Here is a 23,373-nt window from a genome sequence, read left to right as displayed (position 1 = left end):
AGACCTGCTGAACCGCACTCACCCGCAGTGGCTGCCTTACAAACACGCCAGCGTCGGTTACCTGTACCGCTCCGCACTGCGCTACGTCCGAGGTATTTCACGCCAGAGATTTCTTGCCGAGTGGCGCCGCGATTTGTTAACGGAGAGTTGTGTTCTGGCCCCTATCGCCAAGAGACTCATAGATGTCGTATGAACACGAATATTTTGTCAAAATGACGCTTTTCTCAAAATGGCAGGGTAGGGTAAATTGTTGGCACGGTGCTTCATTCAGCCTATAGTAAGGTTGTATATGCGATCGTAAAAAACAAAGGATTGAGGGACGGTGCCATTAGCAATGGTGCAGTGCAGCATACTGCTTACTGGAGCTAGGTTATTTCAATGCGAACATTTCGTAACTGGTAAACAGGTTATTTGCCGGCTTCACGAAGGCGTTGCTGGAAGTTTAGTTGAAAAGTATCCCTACAGTAAAAATTGATGGTATATTCGACATAGCCCCGCGAGATTGCGCTGATGGATTGTTTTAGGTAAATTTCATGCTTCATCATTCATCGCCCATATCTCGCGATATTGAGAGTTCCAATAAATTCTAAGCGCTCATACAGACGAGGACAAAGAACACGTATGACACACAGGCGCTAACTTTCAACACTTTATTGAAGCCAGGGGAACAGAATATATAAGGGCACACGCGACCTTACATGCTGACCGTAATGCTGACCGTAATGCAGATCACAGTGTGGAAAAGAAGTGCCTACCAATGTTTAATAAATGCACAGTCGTAACAAGAAACAAGAGTAAACTCGTGCGGCAGATAATTGAGGCGGAAAAGATAGATAGTCTAGGAGATAAATGTGTGGCCAAGCCGTCGATTGCACTATCTTTCAAAGAAATGCGTTACCTGCGATATCATTGATGGTGTCATATTTTATGCCTGCTGCGTCGGTGTCGTGTAAGGTCACGCGTGCCCTTATATATCCTGTTCCCCTGGCTTCAATAAAATGTTGAATGTTAACGCCTGTATGTCATACGTGTTCTTTGTCCTCGTCTGTAAGTGCGCTTAGAATTTATTGGCCATGTCATACCAACACGCCCAAGCCGCCACAATTGTGAGAGTTCCAAATAAGACGCATGCCGAATAAGACCTCGCAAACAAAAATTTCTTTGTCGTAATACATATGTCGGAGTGCGTATGCCCTCGCATATGCACAGGCGACAACCCAGGTATCCTCTGCCTGTTTTATTTTTCGTAGCGATTTCTCAAAAACGAATGATACAGGAAACAACACCACAACAGTGTAAAATCCCATTATTCTTTTGCCACTGGATACTATATTGTCGCAGAGACATCCAGTGCGAGATGCGCTGCTGAATGGCGCTATAAGGCAGCGACAAGAAGAGATATGAGGCGAAGTGGAACTACCCGTGAGATTGTTAACATATGCACTCTTAGATCCTTGAGCAGTGTGTCCAGCTATGATAGTCCCTACAACTAATCATTTTCGCAAAACCGCTAACGCACTGGTGCAACTCTGAGCGAGTGTGACATATGAAATGCCACAATATATGAAGGGATAAAAAATGAAATGAGATTTAGCAAAACAGATAACCAAGACTTCCAGAAACCATCAAGTAGAATTGTGCTAAACGACGGAAATTCGAAGAAGCAATTGAAACGCGCAGACGACCCTGTGAAACAAGTTTGGCGAGAATGCCTCATTTACTATATGACACTAATGGCAAATCGATAAGTGGTGTTTTGTAGCGGAAATCATAAAATATTCGTCTGGATGTAAGATGGTAGTTTTTATTTTACAAGATTGCCGTTTTTTGTTTTGGCACGGCAGAAAATGTGAAGAGCATCCGCACCATGGACACCGCGCTGGCTGAAGTGACTACCTTTGTGCACAACTGCTCCACCGCCCGTAAGTAATCATTGACATAAAGACCCGCTTTTGGTCGTTCAGAACCACACGAGGTCACTAGTCACATATCGACTTACGCTGCCATGATCATGAGTGGCGCTCGCGAACGCTAATCAGGTTAGTCCTTGCTCACATACATACGTATTTGTACTTATGTATGTGTACATATATGTGGGTTTGTAGATATGTGCATATTGGCTATTTTGTACACATGAAAATCACCAGTGTGTGGACGTGCGCTCAGCCACCGCTGTAGGACTATTATTAATTCGCGCAGCATAAGAAGTAGAGGGTTTGGCTCCCAGCAGAAGCAATTTATTTTTTTCTTCTGCTTTCATTTACTTGTATCTTTCCTGCGCTCTATACCAAGTTACAAGAAAGCATACCATGCGCTTTTAATGTTTTCTTAATCGGTTGGCCCATACTGCTGACAGTGGTAACTTGACATAGATTAGGGTCTTCCAATGCATCCAATGCAATTCACAGTCAACTCTGACATTTAATGTGTATGGTATTAATAAAAAGTTCTAACCTTAGTGACAAAAGAAGTTGAAGATAACATTCAGTAGCTTCATTGTAAAATTGCTGAGCGATACAAAACACAGTATAGGAAAGAACGTTGTGTATAGGGTAGCCAGGAGGAGTGTTCTGGAGCGTCCGTTCTGTCTACAACCTTTCATCCTGTATTGTGTTTTGTTTTGCCCAACGATTTCACAATGATTCAGCAACTGGCCCAACTGTCAACGCGTCTACGTTCCGTAGCTGTTCAGTAGTGTTGGCGAAGATTATAACAAGTCAACTTGAATTCGGTATAGTTCAACACTGATATTTCTAAGGTGTGCTCTTGCTTGCTGTTGTACAGAGACGTCCTCTCGCACCCGTGAGACATTCCTGTTCGTGCTGGAGTCCATCGGACTCGGGGGCTTTCCCTTCGTCAAGAAGCATGGGAACCGGACTTGGAGGTTGGACGAGGCCATCGCTCTGTCACTGAGGCTGCTGGACGTGGCTCCCTTCTTCCATGTCAAGCTTCCCGACGTTCACGCGGAGTACCAGGAAGTTCTGGTTAGTGAACTATTGCTCTTAACTTTCGTGCTGACCTCTATCGAATCGCTGCAGCTTCATCTTTATTTTGTTGTAGGTTAGTTCCGGACATCGTATAAGAAATAAAAGAGAAGTATATTCAGGCAGCAATACTGAACAAATTAAGCTGCAGTTTACCATGTAGCAGTACAAATAGCAGATACAGATAGAAATATTCTACGAGAACTGTTGTCCTTATTCATTTGGTTACAATACTACATGACTGACGAAATTAAACTCACCAAATTGTCTCTTTTATTGCCAAGACTTGAAACCAAGGCGTCCTGTATAAGCTGCTTTACTATGATGCTTTAGTTGGGCCAAGCTACATGAATCTTTTCGTGTCCCAGTTTTCTAACTTTACAACCGGAAGACATGGGCGTAGCCGCTATAATTTTTGACAAGTTGCAAGTTTTTTACACGAATATCCATCGTTTCATGTTGAATACCATGGTTGTAAACTATATCGTAAAGAACTGTATCTGTACACTGAGGAAACATCGTGTAAGTTTGCCAGTGGCTGCTTGAACGCTGAAAATCGATGCGTACCGAGGTGTAAATGCTAGCGTTACAATGTATACCCAATTTCACTTGTTCCTGCAGCTGACGAGGCGCAGTCCGATTGTGCCCCGTCTAGAGGTGCACGATGCGAGCAAAGACCTGGATCGCCTCATCAGCACCTGGTGGACGCTGAGAACGCTGATGCCTTTGCTGAGACAGCAGACAATGACCGACATAGAGGCGACCCTCAGCATATTCAAGGACATTGCGAAGGCGAGTGCGGCTGGCTGTGGAGAATAGCAGAACCACATGTTCTGGAATAAGACCTGTACCGGAACATTTGCGAAAAAAGTTCAGAAACCCTTGCCCTATAGGGGATATGGGGTGTGCGTCCCAGACGTACTTTCTTTCTTTCTTTCTTTCTTTCTCTTTCTTTCTTTCTTTCTTTCTTTCTTTCTTTCTTTCTTTCTTTCTTTCTTTCTTTCTTTCTTTCTTTCTTTCTTTCTTTCTTTCTTTCTTTCTTTCTTTCTTTCTTTCTTTCTTTCTCACTGCACATTGCTGTCTCCGAACTGTCTGTTTCCTCTTTGCCGGGAATTGCACTTTTATCCACGTGCTTAGCAGCGCGTTACACTTCAGTTGCTACAGGCAGCAATGACGACCACGCATTCACATCCAGGCAACAATGAAATGTGGCAACGTGAAATGTCAAGTGACCTCGATAAAAGATAATATTGCGATATCAGAAACGGCTGATCGCCAACAAGCCCACCATCGAAAAGGTCAGTTATAGGAAAACTTCGCATACTAATGCGCACGTGACCGGAGTAACCTTCGAGGGCGCAGTTTTTGGTGTGCTAGCTGGCGCTGGGCTTTTCGCGTACGACGCGGCCACTGAAATCGGTGAGTTATAAAAAGTTTCGCTTAATTTTTGCGTGCAAGCAGTGAGCATGTTTGTCTGTGGGTGTAAAGAAGGCAGTGCACATGGAAGACCATATTACCGCAAAGCATGGGGTTGATCTACATAAGTAAACAAAAAAAGTCCGTTGTAATAGTTCGGCGTCTCCAGCCTGTATGCACTGAGTGTGGCTTGAGAATTCCGCCTTCTTTGTCAGCAACCAGCAAAGTCTGTTCATCAAGCTTCAGGTAATGGATTGTGACACTGACGCACTAATCCGACTTTCAACTGTCTTTTTTACCACGATCTTAATCCATCTATAGTTACGTTGGTTTCTTCTATGGGTTAGATCGTTTGCAAAGCCGCCTGAAAACTTCCTCGGCTGCAACATCGTTCTATATTGAACGAATATTAGCGCGACAAAAACGAGGACGAGAATAGAAAAAAAAAACAGACTACGGCACTGCAAATTATTACACATGATAAAGCCCACGGTAGAAGAAATGTGTTGCATCAGAACTGTCGATTGGGCGAGTGGGTGTACTTCCATTTTGAACGAGTATTATCGCGACAAAAACGGCGACGTGAATAGAAAAGACAGACTGCAGGGCGTCCCCGTTTTTGTCGCGCTAATATTCGTTCAAGATGGCAGTACAACAACTCGCCCAATTGACAGTTCTGATCATTCTATATACCTGCAATGCTACTGTACTTGCAATGCACGGGCACTTCCAATAGTCTTCGCAAGCGTTTCGCGGCGTCACGTTTATGAAATACTGGATGATGGAAATCAAGGAAAGCCAGGCGCTCTATTTTTTACAGCAAATAACAACCATTTGAAACCAAGGGTTAATTCTCGCACTTCTCATAGAAGTATGAAAGTCCACTCGTCCTTTGTCCACATGAAAAGCCTCCGGTGGTGAGTAGGAAGCTCTACAGAAATGAATTGTTTCACACTATATACAGTCAGCGCGCAACAAATGCTTCAAGTACACGCGCTCAAGTTTAACAACTGTATATAGCGGCCTGTTTCCATTGGAGATCGCTCACGTGAGGCCGCCATTTGAGCTGATGGCATCCATGCGGAATATCACAGTGGGAAGTGGCAAGGATCAGCCTTTGCATAATCACATCAAAACGAAAACAACGTCCTGCCGCTGGCAATTTGTACTCATGTGTGTGTGTGCCGTATATTAGAAGACAAAATTTCCCCGTGATTCTCGAAAGCAGGTTTTTTATAGTTGTACTCATTTGTCCTGGGCTTAAAACTGGCGCCACTTTTTTTTTATTCCCAGGTGTCTGCCGGCGCTGAAGTTGCCGCAGGACATCCGGTGCGCACCGCTGTGAAAGATCTACTGCCCATACATCACGTAAGTAGCCCCGGTGTGCCACTCCCTCGCTACGCCACTGCCATAGGTTAAGGACGCTAAAATGCCTAATTTCGAGAGCTATTACGTTGCAGTGGCAGTGGGAGCATTTCCTCAACGTCGCTCTCAAAGGTGCCCACAGCTTCGACCAGAGTTCGCTGGTGATGGTGGAAAATATGCGCTACGTGCGAAAAATAGCTGTGCTCATGGGCCAGTACGAACCGTAAGTAACGCGTATCTTTGGCAATGACTTGCCAGTTACGCGTTAACGCAGTGCGCTTGGTGAAGTTCTTTAGCAATTGTCGAAAGAAACAAGTGTGTTCAATGTAGGATATATACTTGAAGTGAAAACTTGAAGGTGAATAAGAAAATTCTGAGCAGTTAGGCAGCGTGCCGTGAAATCTATTTGCACTTTGACAGTACGCCAGCTAGAACTAAGTAGAGAAATCAAGCAAATAACCCTTAACTTAACCAGAACCATCGATTTCCATTCTTAAAAATACTTCATATAAACATTCTTAACACCGGAAGTACGTGCTTGACCGGATATGCTTGAAAGGGAAAGAAGAGTATCACACGGTACTCGTGCCACTAAAAAGTTCCTGCGGCTGGACTTGAACTCACGCCGTCAGCACACGAACCTAACGCTCTATTCATTACGCCACTTGCACCTGCCTGATGAAGCGGAATGGTACACCCTCAAGAATGTTCAGTCTCAAAGCAAACGCATTTTCCGCAAAGCTCGTTACGCATGTTCGCTGTGATAGGAACCATCTGAACCACACTCGTCTAGAGTGGTCAGTAGGCGCCTTCAGCTGCCTTTGTGCGCAAAATTAAGCAGAGACCGACGCCGTAATGATACCAGACACAGTCATACCGCGTGCTATGTCCTTGTGCTAGGACGCAAGCTTGAACGGAAGCATGTAGCTAACGGAAGGTAGCAGCTGCGGACGACACCAGCATCCAAAGCCGTACGCTCGACCGATGCAGACAAGCGTGATTCAGACAGTACCGTATATTCTCTGCGGCTATCTGCGACATTGTGTCCCTTGTGCCACCCGATTTATTGACCGGTACCGCAGGCGGCACGTGCTCAATTTCATGGCTCTGTGCGTGGCCGACGAGCTGAGCGTGTTCTTTCCCGAACGCCACGCACGGTCGAGCACCGCTGTACGGTTGCCGTACCGCGATCGAAGCCTACCGACCAGGCCCCAGCTGTGCCTGCGTTTCGCCGAGAGGACCTGTCCGGTGGGCGTCGAGGCACTGCTGCTGCAGGCCCTCGCCGGAACCAACGTTCGCGAGGACCTCGTCAGGGAGGTGAGGGACAATATTGAGAAACCTTTAAGGGTATAACCTTGACGCGGTTAAAACTTTGAAATTTAAGTGAACTTCTTACTCGGCGCGTTGCCATTTGTACTGCTTGTAACTTCCCCAGGCGCGAAAAACACGCAGCACAGGAGAAGACGACGGGACAAAAGGCCACTCACAACTTTTTTAATTCACAGAAACCACTTACCTATGTGCCCTGAATACGGGCGTGCAACCCTTCCCCCTTTCTCCACCGCAAGTGGTTTGCAGTAACGGGTGCGTCCGGGATCGCCCTACATATGACCAAGCAATGATGTCATGTGATGGCGTCACGGCATGTGACATCGTAGTGACGTCATTTTACGTCATAGGGTGACATCATCACGTCATTATTTTTTGCATCACTCGTGTTGACGCCGATGCCGGCGGTCACTTTTCGTGTCTGATGAAGCATCTAAGGCTTTCGCCTTAAAATGTTTTCGGCGCATTATTTCACTAAGCCACAAGTAACGACTTGGACTAATACGTTTGTGGTGTGTCCTACGAATTGTCGGACATTTGGCCAACCTGTTGTGAAGGACAGCGTTTTCGTACCGGCAAGCTGAATTTGCGACTGAATTCTTGAAAATTCCCTTTGTTTACGGACACTTCCTATATCTGTGGTCCCTGCCGACCTTTCGTTGCGTTTCTTGCACGCAGTTTTCCTGGTGGATACCGCAATTCACAGATACCCTGGCGTTTCACGCGAAGCGGCTCTCCTGGCTGGGAACTCAAAAGGCCTCGGAACTAGAGAGCCTCGTAAGTTGAATGTCTTCACTGCGAAATTGTCGGCGTCTAAATTTCGGCCTGTCTTAAGTCTCCAGGCCACTGTGTCGCATCTGGTACACACACATATATGGCACTGTACTGCCGTGGCCTTATCAGGGTTCACCTTCTGGCCGTAGATGTTCCAGTTTGATGACGGAGAAATATATTGTGTTTGTTTACAGGTTGGTGTAGGTAAAGAAATATATGCAGTGGTTGAACGCGGTTAAACCAAGCTTCTCCAGCGATAGCCGCAATTATCGCTCGAAGCATGTCGCGGCGGTGTCCTGCGCGGCAAGCAGCGGCACGTTGTCCACAATTCTGTTCGTATTGCTGGCGCGGGACTCTCTGGAGAGAAGGGAAGATCTCGAGGCGCGCTCGCCTGCCTGCTCCCGGTTCTCGCCGACCGACGGAGAGGGGTGCGCGAGGGAGAACAAAGCGACACTGCGCATGTCCGTTGCTATGGCGATACACGTCCGAGGAGGATGAGGAGAAAATTGACGTTGGCTGTGCGTTAAGGTGAAATGCATGCACAAAGTGGTTTTCTGGGTTTGTGCCGGAAAGAGAAGACCTATCGCTTTAAATCTGCACACGGAAGGCACCGAAACTTCATAGGCTATAGTCCGACGCCTAAGAGAATTCATGTGGCGAAACTGCGCTGTTCCTGAAGGCCTTCAGAGCGGAAAGAGTGAGAGAATGTCAAAACAGGGTAATCTCGCGTGGGTCTCAGAAATTAAGCGTGCTCTTTTTGTGACGTTATTTCCGTGATGTACGTAAGTGCCAGAAATTGCGAATGGAATCCGGCCTAAGACAATTTAGTGCTAATGGCGCCATGCCCGTATATGCCATAAAACTTTCGTGCTCTCTAGCGACATCATATCGGGGACGTACGCGCGCGCGGGAGCCAGTCATACAACGCTTTTCTTAGTATGAAGTCACTGGAGGGCTGTAGACTCACAAAAATGAGACTTACACGTTATTGTTGTCTTGAAAACTACGCCATTTCTATTACAGATTAACGGCCTGAAAGTTGAAATAATGTTCTCGGACGCACTTCTTGGAATCGGTGTGGACCTGAGCCAAGTAGAATGCGGGGTGAGTGCTACTGCAAACTTACACTCTAAAAGACAAATAAAAACGAGTATTTGGGGAGTATTTCTGCCAAACAACAATAATCGTCATATGGATTGATCGCGTTTCATTTCTTGAAAACCCGGCTCTCGTAACTTTCCTATCAAGAATGCTATGTCACGCTGATAACGCGCGCGCCGTTCGGGAACGCGAAGTACCGGGACCGCCGTGATAACGCAAGGAATGTAGTATGTACACGAGGTGGATGACGATTATAGTTATGTGGCAGAAAGACTCTTCAAATACTCGATTGTTTCTTAGAGTGTATATTCTCGGCTCGAGTAAGCTGTAATGTATTCATGTGAAGGGGTAAACGTAGAAGTTTTCAATCTACTAATGTATGTACTTGTTATTTATGCTCTAGTACGACAGGACGCTTTACAAGCACCATCCCATGCGCCAGTACTCCGAAGCGTACAAGCTGCGGCTGGACAAGTACTACCTGAGCGGAAATTCGACTCCATTATTTCGAAAGTGAGTGACACGTGAAAGTTGCCTCGTCCAATGATAAAAAAAGCAGCCTTGTTGCAGCTGAGGGTATACGGGCAGGAAATGTAGGTGGTAAATTATGCAAATACAAATTTCGAACTCGTAGAAGACGATAAGCCTTTCCTTGCACACGATCTTGCCGAAAATGATCTTGAAGATAACCACTCGTTCATAAGTACTTATGATTACGTCTATTTTGACTACTCCATATTATTTTCTGGAATGATTTCCTACTTACATTTTCTAGCTACTTTCCTTCAACAATTAAACATTGGAATGAATCGCCCGGAATTGTTCGCGCTTTCTTTCCCAATAACTGGTTTTCTTTCGGCAATTGACGCGTGACGTTTTCGCCATTCCTGCGATAGCCCATGATGGGCTGCAGCGTGTAGAAATAAAATAATAAAATAAAAATGATTATGTCTCGTTATTCTACAGGAATAAGCTGTGTCGTATCGCTAGGCGAAGTGTAAACAGAGCTGTTCGTTTTTGCCCAACAGGTATCCCCCTGCGAGTAGCTTTGAATACAGCGTAGTCTACGACGAATACTCCAATGTAATATGTAAGTCTCATTATCTATAGCTCATATCATAATCATCATAATCTCTATAGCTCATATCGTCATCATCATAACTAAATATTACCGATAGCCTTCATTGTTTCACATGGAAACACGTTTGTTTCTGTTTCAGATGTTACTGGTATTTCTATTATTCTTATAACACTTACCAAAAAGTTGACAATATTACGAAATTGACGTTTTAACTTCGAAACCAAGGAAGACCGTCTTGTACTTCTGCATTAGCTACAAGCGAAAGCGCTACTTTGAGGATGTAGCCACTTGTAACGCTCTCTTACGCTGTGTATATATCCACATGCAAACTGTACGAAAAGTGAGATCTGATCCGAGTGAATTGTTATATCAAATTCACTTTTAAAAAGTTTGATATGTGGAATTGAGCTAGGAAACTTTAATACTTGTCGTTTAAAGCAAGAGAACCAGTTTTACCTCAGATTTATGCTATGAACTGGCGTCGCATATTTTTATCCTACGGCAAAGGTTACAGCTTATGGTGTCTTTTCTTTTCAGTCGTACCGCTGAGTTACTTTGGACTCGCCTTTGAAGCCCCTCCACTGTTAAGGTAACCATAATTTCACGTTGCAGTCAGGTTCAAGCTGCCTGTTCATCCACTCCTAGATTTCAAGTGCCACATGTTTACTGCCACCTACGACGGTAGCTCTGTGTTTGTAGTTACACTATTGAGTTCAATGTCATACTTTCTATGAGGGCGAAATTCCAACACGCTCCACCGTTTTTATTTACGTCACCGTTAAGTAAACAGTTCGAGATGCTGGAAATTATTCCGTAGTTCTGCACTACACTATGCCTCTATAAGACAATGGTGACGATGGCACGTATGACCTTATATGTCAGAATTTGTTGCTTTCGCATTCACTGCTTCGCCCTTGCGGCTAGACTGTGACCTTTAGTCTCCGACCAAAGAAACTTAGTTGCATCATTTAACTAAAACGCGACATGTTTAGGATGTACCTTAGCATGACCGTAACTCGCCCCCCCCCCCCCCCCTAATGAAGTAACTAGGCGCAACATAGCACTCCTCATTCACGCACACATCCACAAAGCATGTCCTGAAGACCACACTCCACAAACTGCACTCACTACCAACTTTTTAATGTGCGTAATAGAACCCATATATTTTATATACAGTAATATCACTTTGTTAATGCGTGTTCTTCTCCTCTAATCAGTTAGTAGAATGCGGTGTAGTTTCTTGTGCTATCAGGCTGGGTGATTGCTGTGGTTGTTTTGTATGTTAGTTTTCAAACATGTAACTTATGTGAATAAAAAAACCAGTTGAAGTTTAGCGTCTGTCCTGTGTGTTTTTGTTCTCTTCTGTCTACGTTTGTCGCGCTACGACCACAATGACTCCTCACCAACAAGCCTAATTTGCAGCTCTTTTAATCAGTAAACAGTATTCAGTATATGCGTGTGTGGATTCGTGCGTGAATGAGGGAGTGCTAAGATGCGCACAGTTACTTCATTTCTAAAACAATCAGCGCAAACAGGACGGAACACAAGAATAGAAGGATACAGCACGAGAGCTATCTAAAAACTGAAGTTTAATGAAACAAAGATGAACACGCCGAAAACCAACACTTGCCCGCGCAGAAAATTTAGGTGACGTCAAAAAAATGGTTGATCTTTCGTACCTCGCAATCTAGTAGACAAACAGACGGTTCAGATATACAATCATTACCCTCGTTTCTGATAAAGAACGCTTCATCGAGTTCACACGCCCTTTTGTCTTTATGTTTCAACATAATAGCAGTGTTACTGAAAAACGGTTTGCATCCACATGATCTGCAACGGGCCGAAAGGTTACTTCAATATGACGATTCACCAAATAACCCAACAGCAATTTCTATCAACTCCCTTCCCTGTGTTGTTGAGGTACAGCTAGGAGAAAGGGCAGACTACCAAATGCTGCTGCTAATTGTTTTCAGAAAGTTTTACGTCGTAAAGATGTTACCCGATCTTGTTCGGACTGCAACGAGAATTCTGGCCAATGCGCAGGGTGAGTGCATCCTTCAACATAGTCCGTGTGTGCGTGTTGCGTGTGTGGATTTATCATCATTTATCATCCATATTTAGTTAGGCCATTACCTTGGCACAAAAATTGCCTGCATTTTAAGCTTACTTAAAATGTCATGACTGTTTCTCAACCGAAATGCTGTCACAAAGCCACTTTTTTAGGCACGATTGTACTTGGGTTTTTCTTCGTCATTTGCTTGCGGCAGTTATACCATACATTTTTGGCAGTAAATGGGTTCCTCTAATTTCAACTATAATTTTTTGATTAAGGAACAGGCATACCAATAGTTGAAGTCACTTGTTGCATTAGCGGTCGCGGTCCTGTCATTGCGGGTGGTAAAAGAATCAATACTATTACGTGCAGTCATGCGCTATGCGATGCCGCACTTTCGTTAACAGAATAGAGTATTGCAATGCTTCGAATGACTGACAAAGCAATGAATCAATACCGAGCGCAAAAAAAAAGTTCCCCGTCGGAGACATTGCCTTCTATTGCTTTCGTTACCACAAAAGTTCTCGGGTATTTCTTTTCTGAAGGTATCCTTCATTCACCCCTCACTTTTCTCTTGAATTTTCTTTAAAGAGACCTTGCAACATTTTCCCAAATATTCGTCTAATGGCCTCGTTCACAGATCATATTGCCTCACGAATCAACTGCCGCAAAAATTCTTAGAATCCGACAAGTACGAGCGGCGTTACAGGGATTTGCTACACGTTTTAAGTCCTTTCTCTCTCCTCTCGTACTAGCAAACGTGCTGAATACTACGCTGGGCAGGAAATGACAAGGGGGCAAGAAGATGTGGCCCTTCATCAGCGCTCGTCGCGACCTTGATCACTTTCTTTTCGTTATTTCTTCGAACGCGCGGGTTACTTTCAGTGTCATCGCGAGCGCGCGCGCGGGCACGTGTCGGCATCTCACGGCGGACGCGGTAACTACGCAGCTCACGATGCTCAAATCAGCCAACGGCCGTGGACTTTGGGTATATGGCGCAGTAACTTGGGTATATGACATCATTTGTAGAGAGAAGAGGAAGCGATTTGTAGCTGAGTTTGAGAAATAATTGTAAATTCCAGACTGCGTGCTGCGCTATAATGTTTCGCTCGCGTGTTCTCAGCAGCCTCGACTACCGATGGGCAGCGTTTTCTGACCATGGTGAAAAAGTGTTGCAGGGCCCCTTTAAATCATTTTTATGGTGGTTTGGGATTGCTCGTTGCTCAATGCTTTTTTTCTTTTTTGCAGATCCTAACAGGATGCCTTTATTCAATGCGAGACGACACTGCGCCTTGGGCGCGTATATAGCCCATCCTATCCCGATTCTGCTAGAGGTAACGTTTCAACTAGATTACTCCTATATTGTCCTTTTCTTTCCTCCAAGCGTTCTGTGCACTGAAAAGGTGTTCGTTGTCAAGTAGACTAGTTGTTAATCTTAGCAGCATGTCATTTTGGAATTCGACCAAGGTGTTGGTTCGTCAAACTTAATTATAGTAAGTGTTACCAGTAAGTGTTTCGATCTCGTGATAACAAGCAAAAATGTATCTAAAAAACACCAAGTGAATAGCAATTTCCGTATTTTAATGCAAGTAGATCTCTCGCTCGGTTCGGGCGTTGCATTGCTCGTGTAAGACGATGTTTTGATGATACTAAACAATAAATTGCACATTGCGATCTTCCCTACGCGTCTACTTGCATCAACCATACGGTGGTGTGATGATTTTGTTTATAAAATGCTATGGAGTGAATGCTAGCGCACATTGCTAAAAATGTCGCAATGCACATCAGGACCGAAGCTTCAGAAATTTGGATTGTCGAAACGAATTTCCGAACGCAGCGGCCATATGAAAGACACATTTTGAAGAGCGGTAGCAAGTGATGTCGCTAGAAACATTTAGACTGACGTCTAATGAAAAAAAAAGTGTTGCGTGCTTTGTAAGGTAGCATAAGCATGCCCTTAAAATAGGCACTATGACGTAGAAATGACCGTGTAGTACTTCGTTAGACGTGCTTAGGAAGATTATTGCTGAGCAGGACTGTGTTTTCGAAAAAAGCCATTCCCGTTAAAAACAGCCATTCGGTGTAATAACCATCGTCATCGCCGCTACCAATAGCTAAGGCTACCAGACAACACATCAAACAAGCAGTGGTGGCGCCACCATACCAGTAAACGATCCTGACATGCTTGTATTAGCATGCTGATCAGTTGCTGCGGGCTCGGAGCCATACATCTCTGCAAAAAAAATTACGAGCATCGCCGAATAGGCTTGGAACAAAATGGCGAGTCTATGCGCGACTCTGCTCTCTTGGGCAGCATACACAGGGACACTAATCAGCGTTATAGAGCCTACAATCGCACGCTCGACAAGGCATGCACATGTAGGCTCCTCATATACACGCCTTAAGGATGCATAGTAGGCCCCTTACCCGTCTGCAGGGAAGCGACTACTAGGGTGAATGGTCGTTTCAGAAAGCGACCGAGGATGTCACAGCGAATACACGCAGCAAGTCCTATTTCGTTCGTTTTTCTCGGTCGCCTGCTAGGCTGCGTATTCCGGCTCTGCCGTCACGCGCGGGTCCTTTAGGGAAAGCGTCGAAGTTGGTCTAAATGCATCCTTTGAGGTTGTGTTCATATGCAAGATTGTGTTTACTTCATAACATTTGCCTTACATCCACGACATTCGCGGTGGAGCTAGGAGGGCATTAATGCAGCTAATAGTAACGTCGTTGTTGGTCTTGCAGGAAATGGAAGGAATCAAGCACTGGATGTACGAAGACATCATGGCCGACCATCTGGCGCTGGCTCCTTATATGGAGGTGAGAGTGAATCCACTTGAACTTTTCAACTGCGGACTTCAGCTTAAAGTATTGCAGTTGAGTGGTATTTGGGTATAGGACGTCAATCCCAATTTAGTATTACAATTGTTGAGGTCTTATAACCAAAAACAACGATGTGATTATGAGGGACGCCGTAGTGGAGGACTCCCGAAATTTCGAACACCTGGGCTTCTTTAACGAGCACCTAAATCTTAGTACACGGACCTCTAGCCTATCATTAAAGGCTGCAATGGGACAATGATCATTGTAGCATTGATATCTGCTGCATACTGAGCACGCTCGAAAAGTTTACTCACTATTTATTTATCGCTTGCTCATGTTTAATTCAGCAAACTGCAGTCAAACTCCAGAATGACTGACCCTAACTGGTTGGACGTATTAAGCAAACTTGTTAAATAAAGAACAAGCAAATAAAAGTAATATTAATGATATCGTTTGTTGAGGCCACCTGTGAGAATTAGTTAAGAACCTGAGAAGTGAAAAAGAAACCGGTTCATTCATTAAGTTTTGAACACGTAAGCAGGCTTCTTTTCTGACAAATATATTGAGTGCACTTGTCAAAGTAATTATTGTTCGAACATTGTTGGATGATGTATTCCACATAATGACTAGCAGTTTTTCAGTATGTGGCATGATTGTAACAGCAACAAAAAGTGGATGGTAGTAAATGCTTCACGCTCTCTCTTCCTTGCTTTTTTTTCCCTTGACAGCTTTTTCTTAATCTGAGCCAGAGTGCTTCCACGGACCCCCATCTCGTTGCACGTGGTTTCTCCCCATACAATGCCGAGCACGTGGCCTTCTTCTTTTATGCAGAGGTGATTGTCACTTTGATTCTCCACTTTGTGTTCGTACAATATATCGCGTGACACAGAGCAAAGGAACAGAAGGAAGGCGAGAAGACAGCTACAGGCGCTGTCCGTCTAATTTCCATGTGTCCTTTGTTTGTGTTGCGTTACACGATGTAATCAACTCAAATCAACTATAGGCGCCTTTGTAATCTTGCTGCAGTTTGTTTGGATACTTCCTGGTAAGCACCCCTCAATAAAAGTCTGCATTATTCCGCGTGTAACAGCCGACATCCTTGCTGAAAACGGGATGGGCCACTGGCTTTACAGTGACATTGGGTGAATGTCGTCATAAATCAGTAAGTTGCGACGGTGCAATCTATTCGCGTCACTTGAACGCCTAACATATTATTTTAATCAGATTTATTACGTCACAGTTCGTCACATTTCCGTGCATACCCTTGACAATACCAATGCAGTGGCATTGGTATTGGAAATGAAAGAATTAAGATCATCGATAAACATACACGTATGGATTCTGACGTCAGTATTCGTTATTTACGATGGCGACGTCTATCATGCAGTCATCTTGCGAGCCATACACGAACCACGCCGGAAAGCCAAGGAGCGGGGCCCTTCCCTCGCAAACCAGGTCAGCAATATATGCAGTTACTTGAACAGTGTGCAGTTACTTGAGGCATGCGTCTCTTCAACGAGCAAGTATAGATGATTATTCAAAAAGCACGTATAAAGAACAGTTCAAAGTTTCACTCTAGGGCAAGGGAGTATGTACTGAAACGCTGGAGGTTGGGCATTAGTGCAGGATATTTGCTCGACTTAACTAACGCCGACGTGTATATCCTAACTGTGGAAGCCTGTTTAGCTGGCGCCGATCGTAGCAGGACGAAGGACATGCTTCCTTGTTTATCTGTGTGCCTCTTACAAAGCACTGAACGATCGTGTGAAATCGCCGAGGAAGATTTCACCAAACAATAATCAACTGCACTTGCTATTTCAAGGCAATGCGCCTCGGCAGCTCATAAAGAATGTTTAGGTAAATACTATAAATGTAATTGCGAATATGCCACGTCCAGGTGTTTACCGTTACAATAAGTTGGTGCCTCAAGGTATGCCTCAAACAAAACCTCCGCTACAGAGACTGAAACGATCAGTCAGAACAGAAATGTGGCGCTCTGCTGTCGTCGTCATGTAAACGCAGTCCATTAGGTGATTGTCCGTACGGATATATCAATATTCCGCTTTAACTTAAAACCAGAGGCTAAGTATCATGACGTAGCGTGTTGACACAGTTTAATTTGTACTCAGAGATGAAACAGGTAGTAAGGAAATTTTATACCGATGTCACACGGTGCACTGCTGATCGCGATCAAGCTCCATTATGTTGAAAGTTCTCAAACGTGATTGGCTATCCCATTTGCAGTTTGCGCGAAGGAGTCTTTCACGATAAAGAAATTCCATCCCGATCAGGCCCGATCGCGATCAAAAGTCACCGTGTGACATCGTCATTAGTTGAAATCAAGAAAAAGAAATGGGCATGGCCAGGGCATGTAGCGTGAGTGCAAGATATCCGCTGGTCAACGAGAGTAACAGACTGGATGCCAAGAGAAGGCAAGCGTGGGAAGGGGGAGACAAAGTTAGGTAGGCAGATGAGATTGAGAATTGCTGGGATAACGAGGCCGCATCAAGCACAGGACCGGGTCGATTGGCGAAACATGGGAGTGGCTTTTGCCCCGCAGTGGGCGTACTTAGGCTGATGATGATTGGTGCTCACGCTTGTTTCTGGACCAGTGATTGACAATTCGCTCTCGATTTTTTTTTCACGTGCCCAGGGTAAACGGAGCGCTTTCTCAGTACGCACCGTTCGCCATCAGCTTCTTCTGTCCGTACGGTTCGGCTATGGCCAAAGAACCGTGCGAGCTGTACCGCCGGAACACAAGGGCTGCCAACCTGTGATTCAAGCGGCACCATTCCGGATGCGCGCCGGATATTGACGTGTTTTTTTAAACGTTGCTTGGAACCGCCAGCGTTTTATGAACATGCCGCACTGCGGCGCTACAAGTGAAGCATCGACAATGGAATAAAAATCTCTTGTACAAAACGTGAAAAATTAGGCGAGTTGATGATGTTTGATGAGACGACCGGACAAACACTTCTTCTTGTTCGTCCTTCTTCTTATCATTTTGGTCTTGGCACTTTACTTCTTTATGCGTTGTGTTTACGGATTCAGTAGTTACAAAAACTGAGGCCCTTGAGCTTCATTTGTAGCTTGGCAGAATAATGTATGCTGAAGTACGCTTTACCTAAATGCCTAAACTATAATAATAATATTATGTGGGGTTTAACGTCCCAAAACCACGATATGATTATGAGATACCATAGTGGAGGGCTCCGGAAATTTCGACCACCTGGGGTTCTCTAACCTGCACCTAAATCTAGGTACACGGGCCTCAGGCATTTTCGCCTCCATCGAAAATGCAGCCGCCGCGGCCGGGTTTCGATCCCGCGACCTTCGGGTCAGCATTCGAGCGCTATAACCACTAGACCACCGTGGCGGGGCTAAATGCCTAAACTGACAAATTTAAAAGCAGACTAAATGTTGTTGTATCAAGGCAAGATTCGTTAACAAACCTGCGACGGCTTAAAAGGACTAAAAACACAAGAAAGACGTTAGGCTAAATCTATTTTGCAATAAATTTTACCCTTTGCGACACGCATTAAAATCGACTGTCTATAAATGCGTAAAATTTACGTACCTTGATGCGAAGGTTCTGGAGACGCAATTTAAGGCAAGTGGAAGTGTTAGAGTAAATTAGTGCATTTGACAGCAGTTTTAAATGTAACGTAAATGATTAATTATTGTACAGTCGGTCACAATATATTTCTTCATAAACAGAGTTCTACGACCCACTCAAAAATTACATGCAATAGATATCTGCTGGCAGCGAACGTGTTCACCGAACGTGTTCAGTGTGCCCCCCCCTCCCCTCCTGGCTACGCCACTGTGTACAACGTGAGCGGATGAGTAGAGGTTCACGTGCTGCCTTACGGACAGCCCTTGGCTGATTCGCAAAAGAAAAAAAAAATATTGCGTAGTGGACTCTGCGCAACTGTACTTGCAGTAGACATTCTAGGATAGTTTCAAACGACCAATGTTACGCGCACAAACGTTCGTTTCCTTGCGGCACGGTTGAGGCATGCACCGAGAACCGAAGCTAGGCTAGCAATTGAGGAGGCGATGCGCTATCTCGTTCTACTCTTGTGTGCGAAGCTCAAGCGCCCTCCAAGTTTTAGATGCGAAGCAGCTTTAGCTCGGGGCTGTGTCCGTCCTTCCATCGGCGATGTCCGCTCGGGAACCATGTGTGCTGGCACGCGCTAGCGCGTTCGGGCCTGTGTAAGGAGCTGGGTAAGACGCTGTGGCCTCTCCCTCTTATACTCTCTCAGCAATCATGTGGTGGTGTCGGGGAACGAGATTTTACAGACGCGCAATGAACCAACGCGTTGTATCCTATTCAGAACGCGCTGGCACACGCTAGCGCGTTCGGGTCTGTGTAAGGGGCTGGGTAAGACGCTGTGGCCACTCCCCCTTACACTCTCGGGAACCATGTGTGCTGGCACGCGCTAGCGCGTTCGGGTCTGTGTAAGGGGCTGGGTAAGACGCTGTGGCCTCTCCCCCTTACACTCTCTCAGCAATCACGTGATGGCGTCGGGGAACGAGATTCTGCAGACGCGCGATGAACCCACGTGCTCCCGCGTGGCGTGCTCCAACAAGAGTTTGGGACGAGTAACAGCAACAGCAACTACAGTGAATTCACAGTGTGCTCCACTTGGAAGTAACATCGGGCAAGGTGCCCGTGATGAACGGAACTTTAAGTCGACCCATGCGCTGCTTCGCATCCCCACATGGTTCACTTTAGTGGGAGATGGTGTAATTTTTTTTTTAGTTTTCTGCCGAAACAACACCCATTTAACGTCTCGGTAAACACGGTACTGCATTCACCAAAGCAATCGTGCGCAGCAAAATATTTCACAGAGAACTGATATAACGGAACTTTAGCCAACAAGAATGCTTAATTCACCATTCAGTGTTCCAGGTCTTTTCCTTTCCAAAAGTGCACAGAAATAGCACAAGTAAATAACGTCTCCAAATAAAGATACCTTGTAGCTCTACTTCCGAGAATAGAATTAGGAACGAATGTCGCACTGAGTTTATCATTTGGCGGTACTACATTAGGTTATAGCCCCAGGGACGTCCGCTCTGCCGTGTTGGACTACATAAGCAAAACAGAAAGATTACGTGTTAGTCTATTTTTACCTGTTCGTATTCTTGGTTGCAAATCCGTAACTATCTCCATCATAAATCCCATGCGATAGTCTGACCACTTGCTCGTTAAGCATTTCCATTTATTCGATGTTTTATTTTTGACCCAATTTACAGTGCTTTTTTTAGCTTCGTAGGTCTTTACTTTCCTATCTCCTTTTCTCTTTTTCTCCTCCTAACTTCCTTTCCTCTGTCTCTTCCCTCCTCCCGAAAGAGCAGGCAGGCGTTGTGCCCCTCTTGGTGGCAGTTGCCAGCTTGCTCTCTCCCTCTTTTCTGTGTGTCCTTGTGCTTGTATGTATACAAATCAAATAATAATAATACTTTAAACATCCTGCAGCCCGGTTACTGGCCGATTCCTCTTTGTGGGTGAGCGCCATCAGGAAAAGTATATCACCGTCATCATTATCACCATCAGGAAGCCGTGTAGCAAAGGGTTAAGGCAAAGAAGAAGAGGAAGACAGCTAGCTCGGTCTGCCCCTCGAACGAAGCCAGCGGTCATGGACGAAGAGCTATCCGAACTGGAAAGCGGTGCGGTGTTGAGAGAGCACATTCTGGATATGATGAACGTCTGCTATCGAGACCTGCTGGGCCAGTCCGCTCTCGGAGGGGAACAGCAGCAGGCCACCGCGAGCAGTGGTGCCGAGTGGTCGCCGGACACCACGCTGCAGCCGGCACCGCCCGAAGGCAGCGCAAACCTGAGGCGAAGCCTCTACGACAATGCCACTGTCAATGACCTGCTGCGGCTGGCCCAGAAACAAGGTGAGGGCCATCTATTCGTGGCGAAGAAATTGTTCTTAGCGTTTAGACCAGGGGGCTCAAACTCACCCCAGGCAGCGGGCCGCAGCCACGCAATTTAGTCCCGCAAGAGCCGGGGCAGCGAAGTGGGTAGGAGCAGGAGGGGAGGGGGGTAGTTGCTTCATATTGCCAGCAAACGTTACCATTTGAAAGAAAGCCTTTCCCATATCTCACATGCGGGTCAATTCTGAAGGAGAGTTCTGAAGGAGAGTCCGAGTCTGAAGGGGGAGGGGGGAGAGAGGGGCTGGACACTGCAGTATTGCTTAAAGAAGCCGTTTAGGATTGGCTATTAGTACTTAAAGAGCATAAAGTCACCAAATTTATAAGGTGGGCGGTTGTAAGTCGTCGCGTTTTAAGAATGGGAAGTCGTCTCCGCTGTACAGAAAGCGAACTTAGGGAACACAAAGAAGGGTAAAACTCCATGCCAAAACAATGCTCATGCTATATTTGAGTGCATCTCAAAGGCAATGGTGCACCAATACATTATTCGGAAAAATGAAATTTGCTATTTTCGGACAGATGAAATCACTATTGCCCTAGCTTCTGCCTCTCGTCTGCGCTGACCAATACAAGCAACGTTGGCTATGCATTTCTCAAAAAATTGCTCATCAACCAACAGACTATGAACATACTGCGAAGAAAAGACAATGAGAAGAACCAGAAGAAGCGCTCTCCTGATGTTCTTTTCCACGTTCACGCTGTTCACGCTGTTCCATTGGGGAAGACGTGCAGACCAGCCAGATGAACGTTTTATCATTATTTTAAAGCGAGGTACCATGTATTGCTGGCATTTTTCTGAAATCAGCCTTAGATTTAATGCTGTACACTGCGTGTTTATGAAACCGAACAAAGGAATGCCGCAATCGCCCTCTTTTTTTTTTTGAGGCGATAGCCTTACGTGCATTATTAAACGCGAAAGTTTACCGTCGGCGTCAGCACGAATGATGCCAAAAATCGCGCGATGCCGCCACCATATGACATCATAATGATGTCACAGATCGTCAGAACGTGTGACGTCACTATGGCGTTACACGATGACGTCATCACATCATCGCTTGGTGAAAAGTGGGCCGATCTCGGAGGCACTGCAAAAGCACGTTGGGTACAGAAAGCTTCCAATGCCTCCGATACTGGAGGCAGTGCAAAAGCACGTTAGGTGCAGAAAGCTTTCTGATGACCAATACAATCGATTTGAGAAGAAAAAGAAGATGGCTTTCGCCTTCGAGTCGTCTTAAGCGAATGCATAAGGGAACCTCTGATTTTTTTTTTTTCGCAGGCGACAGCGCAGCCACGCAGAGCAAGTCCGGCGAGTCGATGGACACCGACAGGTGGCGCTCCTTGCTGAAAACGGCGGCCCGGCCTTTGTTCCTCGCCACGATAGTGCTGGTTGTCGCCATCGTGATCGCGTTCACTTACGCCATCACCACCGGCGCACGCGTTGATCGAAGCCGCACGAAGCAGAGCCTGGCGAGGTCACTCAACGGCACGGATGACAGCGTGGGCTAAAGCGTGGCTACCAATGCGCAGGAGGTTCTCCTCCTGTGGGACTTTTATCTATTGTGTTGATCAACTTATTTTTATGCGCCAATTATGTGCCCCTATAAATTAATCCCCTTCTCCCGCAAATTCTGCAATTAGCCTTCTTTTTTTTTCTGTGGTGCCTTCTGCCATTTTGGTAGGGGCCGGGACAAACGGTATCGCCAGGACGGGACACTCCGAGATCGAGAGGCGTTGCGCGACTTTTCTGCTAGGGAAGAGGGCATGCGCCGTGGCATCGTGAAAAAGGCAGATCGACCAATTGCAATAGTTGTCCTGCGCATGCGCCAAACCAGGGCGGCGCCAGTCACCCTAGTAGTGGTTTATTCGAATTAGTTTTGGTTGGAAAGCAGCGCGACGGCCGCAGCTATTCCGCTGTCTGCTAGCTACGCGTAGTGTTTCTCCGACTATGTCGGTTTATGGCGTCGTTTTCGAGCGCATTAGCTCTTAGTATAGAAAAGAAAACACGAATTTTTTTCCGATCGGAAAAAATGCATGCCAGAAAGAGTACTCGCAGGACATCCGTGCGCGAAGGCTTTTGAGCCCAGTATTCGCCAGGCCCGCAGTGCTGAGGAGGAGCCCAGCGGCGTGCTGGTATATCTCGCTGACTGTAGATTACTTTTACATGAAGGCATCGCAGCTTCCTGGAGTATTTCAACCGACGAGCCTCTCCGAACCTACGGAGCACAGAACGATTTTTTATTGTTTTAGAATTCGGCAAACCGACACCACATAAAATGTACGCAAGTGAAGCACAACGCAATCCCTTAACTCGAGCAACTTGCCTTTCTAAGAAAGCTTTAGCACTGCGTCAATCGAGCAAGTCCAGGTAAATTCTCATGTGATAAAATGAGCGCCTATTATCAACGAGGGAACGTCATACGCTGTTTATTCCAGCGAGGTGACTCCGCCGCGAATGCCTCAGCTGACGAAACGAACACAGTCGAACCCCGCAATAACGTAACCGCCGGGGAAGC

The 23,373-nt window shown here is 45.7% G+C and overlaps 2 protein-coding genes across 2 annotated transcripts; both read left to right on the top strand.

The window, feature by feature from the left end:
• Positions 1 to 14,849: 14,849 nt before the first annotated feature.
• On the top strand, positions 14,850 to 17,706 carry LOC119401859 (uncharacterized). Its single transcript, XM_037668855.2, has 4 exons — positions 14,850 to 14,920; positions 15,652 to 15,756; positions 16,311 to 16,378; positions 17,577 to 17,706. The coding sequence occupies exons 1-4, from the start codon at positions 14,870 to 14,872 to the stop codon at positions 17,698 to 17,700; spliced, it is 348 nt and encodes a 115-aa protein (XP_037524783.2). The 5' UTR covers positions 14,850 to 14,869; the 3' UTR covers positions 17,701 to 17,706.
• Positions 17,707 to 20,547: 2,841 nt separating this feature from the next.
• LOC119401860 (uncharacterized) lies at positions 20,548 to 22,405 on the top strand. Its single transcript, XM_037668856.2, has 2 exons — positions 20,548 to 20,824; positions 22,137 to 22,405. The coding sequence occupies exons 1-2, from the start codon at positions 20,563 to 20,565 to the stop codon at positions 22,364 to 22,366; spliced, it is 492 nt and encodes a 163-aa protein (XP_037524784.1). The 5' UTR covers positions 20,548 to 20,562; the 3' UTR covers positions 22,367 to 22,405.
• The last annotated feature ends 968 nt before the right edge of the window (positions 22,406 to 23,373 follow it).

Source organism: Rhipicephalus sanguineus, chromosome 8 (genome assembly GCF_013339695.2).
Source record: "Rhipicephalus sanguineus isolate Rsan-2018 chromosome 8, BIME_Rsan_1.4, whole genome shotgun sequence".
NCBI classification, from domain to species: domain Eukaryota; kingdom Metazoa; phylum Arthropoda; class Arachnida; order Ixodida; family Ixodidae; genus Rhipicephalus; species Rhipicephalus sanguineus.
The sequence above is the reverse complement of the archived record's forward strand: the minus strand, read 5'-3'. Positions and strand labels throughout refer to the sequence as shown.

Bases quoted from the DNA above. Each gene is read 5' to 3' on its own strand.
- LOC119401859 (XM_037668855.2), top strand. From the start codon at position 14,870: ATGTACGAAGACATCATGGCCGACCATCTGGCGCTGGCTCCTTATATG. The intron at 15,757-16,310 runs GTGATTGTCACT...TCTATCATGCAG, and splicing joins CCTTCTTCTTTTATGCAGAG to TCATCTTGCGAGCCATACAC. The intron at 16,379-17,576 runs GTCAGCAATATA...TCACGTGCCCAG, and splicing joins GCCCTTCCCTCGCAAACCAG to GGTAAACGGAGCGCTTTCTC.
- LOC119401860 (XM_037668856.2), top strand. From the start codon at position 20,563: ATGGACGAAGAGCTATCCGAACTGGAAAGCGGTGCGGTGTTGAGAGAG. The intron at 20,825-22,136 runs GTGAGGGCCATC...TTTTTTTCGCAG, and splicing joins GCGGCTGGCCCAGAAACAAG to GCGACAGCGCAGCCACGCAG.